This window comes from Amblyomma maculatum, chromosome 11 (genome assembly GCF_055883805.1).
Source record: "Amblyomma maculatum isolate TAMU_Amacu chromosome 11, ASM5588380v1, whole genome shotgun sequence".
In the NCBI taxonomy this organism is placed as follows: Eukaryota; Metazoa; Arthropoda; class Arachnida; order Ixodida; family Ixodidae; genus Amblyomma; species Amblyomma maculatum.
The window spans coordinates 32192835-32208615 of NC_139354.1; the positions used below are offsets into that span (position 1 = coordinate 32192835).

At 47.3% G+C, this 15781-nt stretch overlaps 1 protein-coding gene across 1 annotated transcript; it reads left to right on the forward strand.

The window, feature by feature from the left end:
- The first annotated feature begins 998 nt into the window (after positions 1 to 998).
- On the forward strand, positions 999 to 13306 carry LOC146173419 (uncharacterized). Its single transcript, XM_084583474.1, has 7 exons — positions 999 to 1272; positions 2293 to 2555; positions 4557 to 4822; positions 8131 to 8386; positions 9248 to 9316; positions 11752 to 11841; positions 12855 to 13306. Exons 1-7 carry the CDS (start codon positions 999 to 1001, stop codon positions 12954 to 12956), a joined length of 1320 nt encoding a protein of 439 aa, XP_084439600.1. The 3' UTR covers positions 12957 to 13306.
- Positions 13307 to 15781: the final 2475 nt, after the last annotated feature.

Consider the following 15781-nt stretch of genomic DNA (forward strand, 5'->3'; position numbering starts at 1 on the left):
TTCTTGTTATCAATGTATACTATAGATAGAGCGGATGACTTAGCCAAGGTCAAATGTTCGCTACATGCTAGTATTCTTTTCAGGTGCCTGCGCCAGTGCATCGCGTCATATGCATATTTAATGTAGCAAGAATATTTAAACCCATGTCTCACACTGACTCAGTTAAAGGTATACTGACGTCATGTCTGTCTACTAGAAACATTCTAATTCCGTCGGTCACCTGAGCAATGTTTTACATGTATTCGACTACTACAAGTGTTTTCGTCGAAATTGCGATTGTCTGTAGCATTTTCCCGTAAGATCACGCTTAGCTCTTCGCCTGGTGTTTACTGGAACATAAGAGCAAAGGTGTTTGAATGTAACTTAACGAAAGTGCACGACATTTTACTCTACTTCATAGGGGGCTGGACGCGTAGTCAAATCTCAATACCGCAGAGACACAAACAATATAGGCCCAATATTGGTATTCTGTTGGCAATGCACTAGTCTTATAATAGGCCAGACATTACCAACAAAGTGCCAATATTGGGCCATGTTTTGTGGCTGCCTGGGAGCGTTTTAAGCGTGAAATGATTTTAGCTGCCGTTGTCGGTGACCTTGTATTTATATCGAGCCAAAAACGAGAGCCAACATCCGGGCACCGATTTTCCGTCATCCGGGCACTGATTCCCCTGTCGTTGCGGAGCGGAAACAGGATCATCTGGGCTCCAAACGAGACTTGATGAGACGAGTTCTCTAATCTCTCAGCCCTCGTACATGACCGGCATATAAACAGTAGGCGCTGACCAAGCGAGTTAGAAAAAATTTGCCTAATTTCTTCTCATTATTTGTTTCAATATCACCCAAGAAGTGCTCTTAAAGTACGCTGAATTTTAATCTAATAATTCACAAGCAAAAGACACCATCTGCTTCATTATCATCTGTTGGCTGTCAGAGGCGTCCGCTCGAGGGTATAAGAGGAACAGCTTCCATGCATCGGCCATCATTCAGGAAGGAGGATGTTCTGGAGGGACAAGTCCCGCGTGGTGCCGGCCTCCCAGAAGAGCCCCGCGCCGGCGGCGGCGTTTCCCAGCAAGGCGGTAGCGCCGCGGGCCCTTCTGCAAAACCAGTGCCACCCGTTCTACGCGGGCTTCCGCATCATCAGCCGTGTCCACCGCATCGTGGGCTGCTGCTTCTTGGAGAACCTCTCCTCCACCGACCACCACCAGGTGCGCGCCAAGAGGGCCAGCCTGTACCTGCTGTACCCGCTCGCCATCTGGGGATACCATTTCAGTAAGGAAATATCACTCTGCTGCGCGCGAGTGATGTCATGCAGGGGATAGACTCTGCCAAAAATGGGGCCCTGCGGCTCCGCCAAACTTTGCATTTTTCTTCTTGTTAATAATTCGTAAGATGCATTACTGTATTGCATACATCACCATGTGACATTCGTCTACGGTCGCTAAATAATTTACAGTTAATATATGCCATATATTTCGGTTTCAACAACCTAATAATGACTGCAGTCTCGATTCCGAAAACTGATGACCGGGTAAGCTGCTACTAGTTGATTCACATAGACCAATAACCATTACCAATATAGATGCAAAATCTTTACAAAACTCCTAGCAAGAAGTAGCTTGTAGGCCCCCACAGAATTAAATGTCACAGACATTAAAAGTGGCATTAAATGCCGCACAATATTTACGAACACCCACATCGCAAGGAACTTAATGAACTTAATGCCTTTGAGGGTGCGGTCGACATGTTGCAGCTCGACCTAGCGAATGTATTTGACTGGGTGTCACATGTGGTGCTTTTCTCTGTACTGATACACTGAGCCACAGCAGTGGGTGTTTTCGCTCATTATAACCAAGTTTAAATAGAGTTATACCTCGGGCACTTTTTTTTTGCTTTTATACTCAGGTTAACGTTTCTTGCTGTGTAATTAATAGTCAACCGACAATATTGCATGAAAAAGTTATTTGGCTTCCCCATATCACAATATATTATAGCCGAATGCATTTTGGTTAGTTTTTTAGTTCACTTAATTTTTTGAGGTCAAGCGCCCGGCTTCAACCAGTCAATCTGAGCTTGAGGTAAAATTGAGTGAGGTCACAGGTGGTCACTGGAAAAGTCAGATAACTGATTTCAGTGGATGAAGTTGAGATGAGGTCGAGGTTGGTCACATATGCACATCTTTGCTTGCCGCTGCCATACCAGCCAGGTTCCGTGCAACTGTTTTCGGTCTTTGCAGCGGTGTAATTTATAGTAATTAAGGCCGGCTGCCGTCCGGGTGTTTTCTAAGCGCAGTGGTCGGTCTGGCCATGTTCTTACAATCGGAGCGGCACAAGCATGGCATGAAGGATTCGGACCGGCTCAACAAGACCATCTTCATCATGTTTCTGACTGCCCTGAACGTGGAGGCTGCACTCAACAACGTGCTCCTCCTGCTCCAGGCGCATAAGCTCGTCGAGCTGCTGCGCATCTGCGGCCTCATCGAGCTGCACACCGCCGTGCCGCCATACGTGCAGCGGCAGACGGTGCGCTTTGCGTGGGCCATGATCGCCTTCCAGGTACGCAGTTTTATCACTGGCCTTCGCTTCCTCTTTATGCGCGATGTAGCGGAAAAAAAAAAAAAAACGTCCAGCGGTGCATTTAAGTCTGCTTAGGGGCAGTAATGCGAAAGCTTTGCTAGTCACTGTCACGCCGTCTGGTGGATTCGCACGACACTATGCTACCAGTCTTAAGTGAAGGAGTGGTGCAGATGGAACTTCATGAAGACGACGTGCACATCGCGAAAGTGTGTTGCAGTTTTATGCGAGGCGTGTTCTGATGCGGCGATACTACAGCGCTGTCGTGCCCGAGTCAAGGAACGTGATATATTCGGATGGGGATTCGATTCCTGGCGCTAACCCTATTTTTTAAGTGTATAAGTTCGAGCGGACACACTCTGATGACAGGCTGTGATGAGACTTTCCACGCCACTCAGGAGCCAATGAACGTTTTCGCGTTAAAATTATACAGCTAAGGGGACCGTGGCCTGGCGCGTCAGTCAGTGAAAGTTGTTAGTTATTACCACTCCACCCACCACGGCGGCCACCCTCCGTGTTGTACCATAGGGAACCATGCGCAGTTTCAGGGTGCGCATTCTATCCTTTTCGTCACAGCCACCTTCCAGCCTCTCCCTTTCCTCACTTACGAGTGAAGAGAGAAATTTTGATCTCTCGGCTCTTTAACCTGCAAGCCGTGGCAGGTGGGTTAATTTTACGAAGTTTCAAAATTTAATTCAGCTCCAGTTATGTTATTTAAATAATCAATAATTTAATTGTTCCAGGGCCTGACGACTTACACTGTAGATTCCGGAGTATATTTCAGGACTGCATGGATATTTCCCCGCTCTCGTCATATGCTCTCGCTTCTTCTACACTGCCCTCTTTTTTTCTCCTACATCCGCCATGGTACCCCGGCAACCGCCTTTCCAGCTTCTTCGCTCGCTCTGCCGCTTGCTCAGACATCGCGGAACGGGTGCTTAACAGCTCGACTGCGTAACACTACGCAAATCACAAGACCAGAAAAAGGTATACGACAAAGTTTCGCATACTGTTTTGGCCCTGTGTATTGCGCTGTTTTTCCTATTTATAAAGAAAGTTTCCCTATTGTCAGGGCTCGGGTGCAAGGGGGTATGTACTGTGAGGAGCAGCAGAGGGGAGCGGCCAGAAGGCGAGAGTCCCTTTACGCATGCGGCGGCGGCATCGCCTACCGCGGTCGCTGTTAAATAATCGTTGAACACAGAGAGTGGAGGGAAGAAGGGAAGCAAGAGGGAGACGGAACAACACTCAGTTAATCACGTCGACCGTCACAGTGGGTCCCTTGAATTGAGCGCAAAACGCCAAAATTCTGGTAATCTAGTCCCTTTTGCTAACAGTATAGCTCCGAGTTCTTAACGGTTATCGTCAGCTATTAAGACACCGCCGTCCTTCTAAAACAAAAAAAGCGATGCGTTTTTTTTTTGTTTTTTTTTTGCGTTGCGCCTTCTTGCGCACCTGCTGAACCACTAAATTCCCGTTTTATTCAGTTTTGACTGACATGTCTGATTCCAAAGGTGCAGAATAAGTAAAAGCTCAATACTGCAGTAGTGATAGCATCGCAAACCTCATTTCATTCTATAGCGAGTGTAATCATGATGAACAGCCACAGTTCATCGCTAGGAGATTCGCAATGCTGCTGGCGTGTAGCATGCGATGCAGCCGAGCTGATTTTTGCTTACGAGTGCTGGTTCGGTTCATACATCGAAGACAGGTTGATCACTTTAATAAAGCGTGATCAAAGCTCCGTCAAGGCTATCAAAGCCCTATGATGACACTTTGATGGGCTAGTCGGGCCATTGAATCTTTAGGTAAACATATGATGAAACAGAGGGAAGCACGAGGTTGGAGGCGGGAGAGACACTATTCTTTCCCCTTATGTCATAATATTCGCTCATCATTCCCTTTTGTTTCAGTGATCCCTTGCTGTGCACATTCATCAGGCCGAGACCACATTCATCCTGAGTGGCTGGTTCATTGTTTTGACAGGTTACCGTGATCATCCTGAACGTGGGGCTCAACATCTACTCGCAGTTCGGCACGGCGCTGTTGTTGGAAGAAGGGCATCAGGTGGAGCCAGCCATGATGAAGCTGGCCATAAGTCATGGTTTTCTGGGCGTAACGTACATGTCGTTCATGTGCGTCAGCACGCGGATTCTCCTCATGTACATATCCAGGGCCGTCTCCCTCTACCTGGGCTGTATCTACAGGAACCTGGACCAATGCCTCCGTTCGCGCAGCACCCCAGAGAGCAGGTGACCGAAGCTTAAGCAATGCCATGGTTTTTTTTTTTTTTTTTTAGTTTGTTACGGACGGGGATGGAGAGGACACGATGAAAAAAATGAGCCGTCTAATCCGTGCTACGCCTACACTATTCCAATGCAGAATATGGATCAGCACATGCGTGCTGACCCATATTCTGTTGGCATCTTGCCTGTCATTCCGAAGGCAACCGTGTTCTCGGCAATAGCCTTCTCAGCGATCTGCAGCTGTACCCGTGGAGGGTTCCGCCGATGACGACGCTATTACATGAGGTCACAGCGTTTTAACAACACAGTTGGCAGCTGACAAGTGAGGCATCAAAAACGCTGACGAGTGAGGTATCAAGCCCGAACGCCGGGTTAGCCGCAAGGTTAAGCGACGCGAGGAGGTTAGTTGTGCTACACTCGTGTAGCGCCATGGTCCTCCTTTTAATTATTTTTGCTTTACTCGCACAAAAGATTCTGAAAAGTATATCCATAAAGCATTAAAGTTTATAAAAAGATGTTTTCATATTTTATTTTTTGCAGTTGTAAAATTTGGGTGATATGGGGGAGGAGAAAAAAAAAGAGGGCGGAAGGCAGGGATGTTAACCGAAAAGAATGAATTCCGATTGGCTACCCTGCACTGGGGAAGGGGAATGGGAGATTAAAGGGGCTTGGTAGAAGAAGAGAGGAGGTGAGAAAGTCACAGTATGTCAATCAGGCTAGTCTCTTAAAAAGTGAAGAAGTGCCTTGTAGGCTTTGAGCGCAGATGACGTTTGTGGCCATATGGTCCCAAGATCTTCCCTTCCGTTAAAGGGCAACTCCGGGGGTTTTTTGACATTCGAATATTCTAATAAAAATTTTACTGTAGATTATCCTCTCCGTCCTGACGCATTCTACGAAATTTGGGCGCCGTACGATAATCCGTTCGCGCGCAACACGACTTTAAAATATGCTGTTTTCATGGCTTAAGTTGAGACTATTTCTGCCGGCAACACTGAGTTTCTGACGTCACAAACAGTATACCGGCATTACTGTCCACTTCCCGCATGATTATGAAATTGTGAGGCTTATATTGAACTACCTCAGACATTTTATGCAATGCTTCATGATTTCCATACTTTATTTTCACCATCCAACGCACGTACGAGTGTTTCTTTAATACTGAGTGTGACGTCACCATTCTGTCACCTGGGACGTCGTTTCTGGCCGTAAAAGCAGTTTCGGTTTCGATTTGCTGTTTTTTCTTTTTAAAAATACTTCTAATTAGAATTTCGAAAAACGGTTTTTTGTGTTCGAGTCAGGACGTGCCGAGGAATGTAATTCAACCAAAAACACAGAATGATGGAAAAACCACCGGAGTTGACCGGAGCGTCCAGACGATCCAATGCAGTACGCAGCCTATGTCGCTCAGTTGCAAAAACAGGGAAATCACAAAGGAGGTGCTCAATCGTTTCATCAACGCCACATCGTTCACAAGCAGGGCTGTCAGCCATCCCGATCAGGAAGGCGTATTTGTTTGCGAAAGCAATGCCAAGCCATAGGCGGCACAGTAACGTTGTTTCACGACGTGTTAAATGCTAATAAAAGCGTACTTGCAATAGTTTCGTATCGTTTCGTCTGTTGTACCTAGAGCTAGAGGACGCTGGCTGTACGCAGCTAGCAGCTGTAGTATGTGAGGAGTGCCATATCGTGGCTGCGAACACGATTAGCAAAGGAGTGAGGAGGGTTTAGGTGCGAGTGCCACTGTCGCTTTCTCTCTAGTCTTAGTTGTATTAACTCTATGGGCAGGACGCTGGCTGTACGCAGCTAGCAACTGTAGTATGTGAGGAGTACCATCGTGGCTGCGAACACGATTAGCAAAGGAGTGAGGAGGGTTTAGATGCGAGTGCCACTGTCGCTTTCTCTCTAGTCTTGGTTGTATTAACTCCATGGTTATCCGAGTGCTGAATTTTGAGCAGCCAGCGCACACGCGCTCATCGGTCCCGAGATACCTGATTTCCGGGCATCATGATGATAAGCGGCGCCACCTGGCGTCATTACCGCGATTCTTGTTTTAACGGCTGCCCGGTGGTGCCAATCCTTGACGTTGGAGCGCATGCGCTAGAAACTCTCCCACACCAATAATCTTGTGTCTACGCAATGTCTTTATTTTAGGTAGTAATAAAAACGTTTCGCAGTTTTTCCTGCTTCAGTTGATGATATTTGAGGTAATAGAACACACGAGAACTTTCTAAACTCCCCTGAAAATATTTAGGGTGCACCTATGGATGTCTTGCAGGATAAACAGAACCTTTATGGGCAATGGGAGCTGAAAATGCAGCCGTTAGTGCATTCCTGCATTAAAACATGCGATTAAAAGAAAAAGAGTACGCGTCAGAAACCACAGGCAAAAAGTAGCAGAGCGCAGACTGGTACAATGTTGCTGACTGCGCGAAGAGTTTGCAAATATCTGTAATACTTAGATACAGCAAAAACCCTTTGCAGCTATCGCTTTTGATTGAAGGCAGCAGAACATGTGGTTGGATTATACCATAGGTTCGTAGGACACTGCTGAGAGCTTACACGTTTTTTGTTGTTTCGTCGTGAGCTGTTTTAATTCTATCTGTCCGTGTTCTAGCACTGTTAAAAAAAAAATTACAAGTGTTCAACGCTGCAGAACCAAATATTGAGCGAAAGCATTAGCTGCGGGTAACCGAGCGTTCTTCTTCTTCTTGTTCTTCTTCCTCAGCCCACATATAAAGCCCCGTTTTAACCAACCCATCGTCAAAGCGTCAAGCGTCATGCGATCAAGTATCAGCATGACAACACCGATTATTGCAAAAAGTGTCGAGCGTTGACGGTGGCGTTCACGTGTGGAGCCTATATTTTCCAGGCAACCTTGGCCCGGAAGGTACATTTTCCGCTTATGCGCTTTGATACACCACCGACATACCAGTTTCCACCCACAACCGTCCCAAATTGTAAGGCGACCGCCTCATTGAGATGGTTTGTTCCTGGCTTGATCTCCAAGAATCAGTAAAACGTTTCCTCGTCTAAGAAATGCGTTCTTGAGTATACAAGCTGGACTTTTTCGAATTTCTCTGCATCTGCACTGCAAAGGGGAGAAAAGTGTTCCATGCACAAAACATCTTGCCCAGTCATTTATGCACAAAGTTTGGCGCGGTTGTGCTACCGCGCCACGGGGCCATTGGAGGAGATGTGGAAAGAAGGTTATAGACCTTGCACATTCTAGAGACGAATTATATGCCATATAGGAAGGGCAGTATTAGAACGCGTTGGTGCAGAGATGGGGCATATATCCTTCTGGTGTTTGCCAGGAAGGTTATGCTGGTGGACCACATGCGGGTACAGCTGGCGCTGCTCAAGAGCTGTGTGGACCTGGCCAGTTCACTGCTGGGACCCAGCCTGCTGTTCGCGTACGCCTACAGCGTTGCCATCCTGTGCGCCGCTGCGTACTACACCATCATTCCGGAGCTGCAGTTCCGCGTCCGCCTTTTCTTCTTCTTCTTCGGATCGCTGCACTGGCTCAGCATCCTGCTGCCCACCGTCACAGCGCACCGCGTCAAGGGAGCCGTGAGTATATTGCCCGCAGCACCTCTCCAGCGCCACCCGTGAGAACTACAGCTAAAGGTGCGAATCTGGTATAACCAAGGAGGATAGGTATACCCAGTCCGCTATCACTGCATACTCCCTGCCTTGCGCTTCGCTCTATCGCATTCTTCCCCTTTCAGAAGGGTAGATACTTGGGCTTGTTGGTACATGATCGAAGGGAACAAAATGTAGCGCACCAAGACAAGCTGTGTGTGTCTTCTTTCTCTGTCCTTGTCTTGGTGCGCTACATTTTGTTCCCTTCCCCTTTCCCACGGCCCTTCATTAAGAAGTAGAATACCGCCTCACAGAATTCTTCCGCGACAGAAAGTATCCCGGGGTTAAAACTTTTTTTGTTACCCAAACAGAAAAGCTAATCATCGGCACAGAATCGACATTTTCGTTCCAACACTAAACCAAGCCAAATATGAAACCTCATTTTCCTCACCTTCCTGCGGTGGATATTAAGAAGTTCGCATAGACGGTGGCGCCACTCTCCCTTTAGGTATCTCGCATGTCGGCGCTGCAACACGCCACGCTGAGTGGTCCGAACGTAGTGACGTTACGAATGACGGCATAATGATATCACATGCACTCTGTGAGAGGAAGCAAATGATAACGAATAAAAAATGTATTCACCATCGCAAACAGCCGGTGGCGATTCTAGCATCACATGAATTATATAGTGGTAACCGTCCTGCAAGTTTCCTGTGCATTCGTAAGTGAAAGCAATGCAGCCAGCACGAACGATTTGATTCCACAGGCACTGATCCCAGTTGCACCTACATTGATTTATGTGATCCATGATTCCTATATACTTCCAAAGTAGAGTCGTCTATGTTTCAGGTGATCGAGCTCCGGAATGCCGTTCAAGGGGTTTCAATGGCAGACTACTCCGACGACCTTTTGGCCCAGGTGCATCTTTCATTGTTTGCGGATCATTTATGCAGCTTTCCTAGGAGAGAACCTCGTGATGTGTCTTTAGAGGTCGGAATAGATTACGACTGCATTTTTAGGATTGATAGTCACAAAAATTATGGTCATGTACATTTCGCGTGGAGAGGGTGCAAAAAATAACGAATGACTTTGCTGCGTCCACAATAGCGGAAAGGAAAAGAACTTTTAAAATGACCGTTCTCGTTCCCCGTGAAATGCGGTCATTTTAGGCGGCGAAACCAAAGTACTGTTGTGGGAAGTGGGAAGCCTTCCGCCGGCTCTGCGTATATAGCGTAAGAAAAAGCAGCCTAAATTCATAACGGCACGATGAAAAGCGTATTCGTCATTGAATTCGGGTATTACCTCAGCGGAATAGTGTTATTTTCCCCGTAGGCATTCCCATCTCGACATGGCATTGTGTTATGATATGTACCCGGTGTTCTAGAGAACACTGAAAAATTCGCTCAGAGTATAGGAAAAAAAATCAGTAACAAACTATCATCCTCTGCGGGCACAATTAGCTGCGAAATTCTTCTATTGGTAAACAACTAAGCCTATCTATTTAACTTTTAATTAACACATCCGATTGTTAGTTCCAATGAGTAGTTTGAAGCCGTGGAGAAGACAATGCCATATCAGTTTTCGAAATGACAAAGAAACTAATAATCCAATGTCCTACAACGTGAGGAATTCCGACTGCCTTTTCCTCATGGAACCGGAACTGAGCACATTGGATGCGCAGAGAGCTTGGTGCAGACAAGTACGTTTCGATGACGAGTCGCAGTGACTATGCCCGTTCTGCATCATGTCTAATATTTCACTCCGTAGCTTGCTGCAAAAAAAAAAAAAAAGGAATTCGCCGTTATTGTCAACTGCATGGTAATTATTTTTGTGAGCGATCGAAGAGAATAACATGCGCCACAGTTCTAATTTGGAGCCGTATGAGCAGCCGAACAGTGTCGCCAGTCGCTATAGTGCATTGACTGCATCTCATACCGCTTCCAAAACAATAATTTACAACTCACGAGAGGTCTGTCGGAACGTCGAGCAGGGCTGGGTATACCGTACCTAACCTACCGCCTTATCCTAAATAGTGTCTACACCGGGGACCCTGTTCACTGAAATATTGTTTGTACCCCTGTTCACATGGGCATTGAGGGAAATGAGGCAACTGACGCCGCCGCCGCCTGTGCGCTGTCTCACTGGGCATTTCCCTCCGACCCCGACAATCCGAAACTAGAATTCTTCAAATATATTGTTTTCTGGCCACGACCTTTATTACTGCCCGTGTAGAGGCCTTCAAAGGCGGAGGAAGTGAACAACAAAAGTTTGGAATCGTTCATTTTAGTTAATTAGGCAATTAAGCGGAATGTAAAAATAACCTGGCGACACATGACGGCAAAAAATAAAATGCTGTTAGTTACATTCCATAGGGATTTCCCGCAATTTTCTAAATCCTTGTTTCAAGTGACTACATACTGCAGTTTCGTGCTGTGATTTCCTTTCTGTTAAAGCTGCTGGCAAATAACTTAGCTTATAAATGGCGTAGTCTAGGTTATTACATTGGGATGCACGTAACTTTAGTCAAGAATAAAAAAAAAAGCGAAGCCCAGCAACTGGATAGAAATAAAGGCTTTGTGGCGCTTCTCAGAGTGCTCTTTTCTTGTTTAATTCCGCCCAATTAGGTCAATTGGCTGAGATCATGAAAACGTTTATATTCACTTTAGAGTGAAGTGCATTTCGTTCAGATGTAGAGGAGCTTAAGAAACTGCAGATCCAATGTCTTCTAGCAACGTATCTCGTACGTGACCTCTTCTGTTTTGTTTTTTCAACATTTAAATGAACTTGTATTTGCACTACTGCTTTGCCGTACTGCAACGCAGCTAAAAGCGTTTAAAACGAACAAAACGTGCACTCTCGCCACCTCAAAGTAAGCGGCTCACGCCACTGCCTGCATAGCCTTGAAAGTGTCTCAGCTATTATGCTGGAACGTAGAAATCACGCAGGCCAAGATATTGCAGCTTTACAACAGTCTTCCTACTTCCTCGCATTGTGCTGTAAGGCAGCGCAAGCATCGTTTCCACGACAGAGTATGATCAGAGCACACTTACGCTCGGCTACTCAACCGGGGTATCCGGGTGCGAACCTGGTCGCAGCGGACGAGTTTCCGTGAATACAAAATCAGTCAACGTTAAACATCATCGGGTGGCCTAAGATATTTTGTAGTCTTCCGCAACGGCATCCTTAATTGTCTGGGCCTTTTCGGGACATTAAACCTCGCATACCACACTATACACCACTTACGGCATAGCTTCACTATACAGCTCTGCACAGCCAACGTATATTAATTTTTCGTCTTTGCTTCTGATCAGCCTTTCTTATATGCCTGCGCTCATCTCCACCATCATTTGCAGCTTCGGATGATGCTTAATAGCATCAAGCACGACGACCTCAAGTTCACTGGCTGTGGCTTCTTCGTGGTCGACCTGTCCACTTTCGCTGACGTAAGTTCCACACGTGTTTACTTTACCTATATGTGCTTGAAACTGCGTCTGAAGTGGGGAAGAATTTAAGGGAAAAGACGGGGTGGGCTAAATTCAATTGGCGCGGATTCTTAGAGCTCGTAGATTTACAGAGCGCTCATGATTGAGTGGAATACTACCGCGAGACGAGCTTCGGGCGAGTATTTTGCCTCTGTGCCTCAGTTCTTGCACCCTGAATTCCTCAATTCCTCACACTGATGCAGCTGCAGTAACATCGTAGGCGCATCGTGTTGTTTTATCCATTATTGATTTTGTCCAATCTTTTCTACTCCATCGCAAATCGGTCTAATGTACCTGCGCCATGATACGGGGCTGATGAGTGATGAATCAACAACTTTATCGTCATCTTCATCGTGCCTACATCGGCAATGCCATCGTCATCGCGCCATGATGATGCTGATGCGGCCATTCCCCTTTGTATCGGGGGATCACAAAGTTCTGGATCAGCCATGTCTGTGGCGCGATGACGATGGCATTGCTGATGTGTGGCATAGAGAACTGGATAAGGTATACTATAGATAGTGTTGGTGGCGTTGCACCAGGGCAGGACAGACTCCGTCACAGTAGGGGATTGACTTGGCTAGGACCTGTCTGGTCCACCTGGTAAAAGGGAAGCCTCAGTACCAATCCAATCTAATCCAGTGGCTGGGTATCAAACTCCATCCCGAAATAAAGCTTCCATTCTAGTTGCATCATGGCAGAATGCGATTCCTAGTGTGGCATAGCAAAGAGAAAGCCGTGAATTGCTGTCTGGTGCAATGCATTTCGTGTTTTCTCCAGTGCACCAGTTTTCCAAGGAGTTGGGAGTGAAGGCGCATGTCTTTCGATTCGAGGGCACTGCACATAGCTATGCTAGCCCACTCAATTTCCCGGTGTATTGCATAGGTTTCCTGACGTTGAGAATATGGCAACAGGTTCAGAGAAAGCGGATGCGCAGCTCCTCTGATAACATGTTCTGCCCATTGATTTTTCAGATCATGGGTGCTGTCATCACGTACACCGTCGTTTTGGTTCAGACGAACGAGAGCTACCTCAGAGGATCTCTCGAACACTGCACCAACGCTACCGTCGCTTGACCGGAAATTCTCCAAGGAAGCTTGAATGCTTCAGACACGGCTCACTTGGGCGACAAGATGGGAGATTCGTTACTTTTCCTTTTTGCGAGAAAATGAGAGCTACGCAGTTGTTCGCCTTACAACAGCATGCTTTAAGCCGAATAAATATACATGACAGAAGATTATAAGCTTTTGCTCGCTGTGTAGGAGTCGAGACGGATCAAGAGATCATAACAGCACTTGTTTTCATTTCACTACTAATGAGCAATTTACTGGGCATTTAAGCTATAAAAACGTACAATATTTCTGCCCATGAAGTCACTTTACAACCATAAACCAAATAGTTGCATGCCGGGCTACCAGAAGTATCGGCTTGGAGTGTCCGGTCTTCAGGAACGCAGTGTTACTGAGTTTCTTTGACATCTATTTTGACGTCAAACCTTTACCACCAAATATCACCTGTAAGCAAAAACTGTTAAGGTAAAATGAAATAAATAAGATCAAATTCTATTCCAGAAGTGGATTTTCACCTCCACTAACTACTGCACAAAGAGCTTAACGAATCATCGGGAATCTATTGCAATTCAATTAAGAGACTAGGTTCCTTCGCATATCTGACGTGAGTGCGACGGTATCTCTGCAGGCTCCCCTGTCAAGTGAAGATATAGGCGCTCAAATCGGGCAGCTTTTTCTGGGAACCATGCCCGCGTTGCGCCTGCAGTTGTACGCCTTGAAGAACTCCTCCATGTTGATGAGCGCGAGGCGGCACTTGTGCTCGCCGGTGAGGAACCCCGCGGTGGCATTGGCTTTGGACGAAGGCGCGCAGTGACGTAAGCAATGGCGGTGGAAAAACAGCTGCAACGCCGTTCGGTTCTCCTTGGTGAGCTGCAGGTCACGCCAGAGCGCCATGTTGGAGCTCTTGAGCATCGCCAGGGATAGCGACAGCCCCACGGCACTGCGAACGATTGAGGTGGTCTCGACAGTAGTGCCGCTGTCTAGCTCAAGCTGCTCCATGTAGCACCTGCCCAGGACAAATTGACTCGTCAATGCCCGTTTAGGGAGCGCGCCGTATCAACAGCCGCATCAGGGCCTACAAGCACGTCAATGCGTCAATAAGCATTGACTAAATGTGTCGATGCTCATCAGCGCCTCAATTATAATTGATGCCCATTCATTCACATCTAGCGTATCAATTGCTCATCAGCACCTCAATGCTCCATTACCGGCGTGGGGCAAATCAATTAACTTCCTGAGGCGTATAATAGTGTAGAGACCCGACAGACTTGCTGACGCTTCTGATCTATCACGAAATAAACACAGCGCGAAGAAACAGGAAGAAGACACATACAAGACGGGACTGGCGCTGGTATGTGTCTCCCTGTTTCTTCGCGCTGTGTTCATTTCGTGATAGCTATGAACCAACTAGCCCAGACCAAGATCCTAATTGATCTAACTAAAAGCTGTAAGAAGGAGTCAAGGCAAAAAAAGGTAGACACTTGCTTGCTCTCAAGTTTGGCCGATATTAATCACATTGAAGTTTTATGCCGTGCTCTCGCCTACAGTTTATTGTGCTAAAACGCACGTTGAGGTGCACATTCATCTCCTAGATGGATTCTTTTTTCGGAGTTCATTGGAATGAACATGGAGCAGGCAAGAACACGATAGTGCATGAATTACCGCGTATAACGAAGATACGAAGATGCACAGCAGTGCAGAAAGTTTTGTTCCAGCGCATGATGTAGACAAACCTGTGTGCCTACTTCTTGTCCGCCTTCGAAGAAGCGGAAAAATGCCTGTTTTTTTTTTTTTTTCGTCTTTGCCTCACCTGCATGATTTCCCGCGGCGCACACCTGTGCTTACACCTACAGCAGACGAGCGAAAGGTCGCACAAACCTGGCTCGCTCCTCAATGTCCTTCGCCTGCTTGTTCGAAATGATGAAAGAGAGTATCGCCTCGACCATGGCCGTGGCGGCAAGCCCGAAGTTGAGGAAGGGTCTCAGTTTACCCCCCTCGCACGAGACGGGCACCGCGGCAACGGCAGTGCCGTTGTTCTGGTCCGCGCTGGCCGACAGCAGCGTCACACTACGGTTGTGGCAGTAGAATGGCGGCTGCAGGTTCTGCGTGGCCACGAGAAGACTGGACACCCGGGCGTCGTAGTCGAAGATGCCGCGAAACTGGCCCTCGACCAGGCTACGGGCCTCGCCTCCGTACTTGCCCTCGGCCACGCGCCGCAGCATGCCGGTCATGGTGACCTTGAGCCCCTCCACGATGTTCAACGCGTGCGAGTTGTACAGCGTAGTGCCGTTGAACGCGTCGCGTTCGGTCCGGAACGAACCTTCCTCGAGAATGTTCAGGTTGACGTCGACGCTCTGCGCGTTGATGTCCAGGTGGGCCGCGGCCGTCACCTGCGGTGGTAGCGGTATGGTTAAGTCCGCGGGACATCCCAGGAAGTCCCGAAGCGCTAGCGGGCTGTGAAGGGCGCCGCAGTGAAGGGTTTCGAATTAATTTAAACCGCCCCAGGGTTCCTTAAAATGACATGGGGACAGATCGAAGTTGGCCGTGTTTGGTGGTGGTGATGATGATGATGAAAACATTTTTTGACATTGAAAGCTAAACATTTCGACAGATTTGCCTGTCTGGTTGGGTTGATAACTAAATAAAACTTGAAATTTCTCCAACCTACACTTTTATTTTATAAAACCCGACGTTTCGGAGCCGGCTCGGCTCCTTCTTCAGGGGTGCATGACGCGGGGCTGCGTGCAGCTATAAGTAAAGGAATGGTCGAGGGGGAGAAGAAGGTGGGGGGGGGGGGGAGAATGGGGAGGGGGTGAGATGTGTGGGAAAGA

What these genes read in the sequence shown, in the direction of transcription:
- LOC146173419 (XM_084583474.1), top strand. Translation starts at nt 999, where the DNA reads ATGTTCTGGAGGGACAAGTCCCGCGTGGTGCCGGCCTCCCAGAAGAGC. An exon ending in CGCACCGCGTCAAGGGAGCC is followed by an intron (nt 8,387 to 9,247) that starts GTGAGTATATTG and finishes TCTATGTTTCAG; the next exon opens with GTGATCGAGCTCCGGAATGC. An exon ending in ACCTGTCCACTTTCGCTGAC is followed by an intron (nt 11,842 to 12,854) that starts GTAAGTTCCACA and finishes TTGATTTTTCAG; the next exon opens with ATCATGGGTGCTGTCATCAC.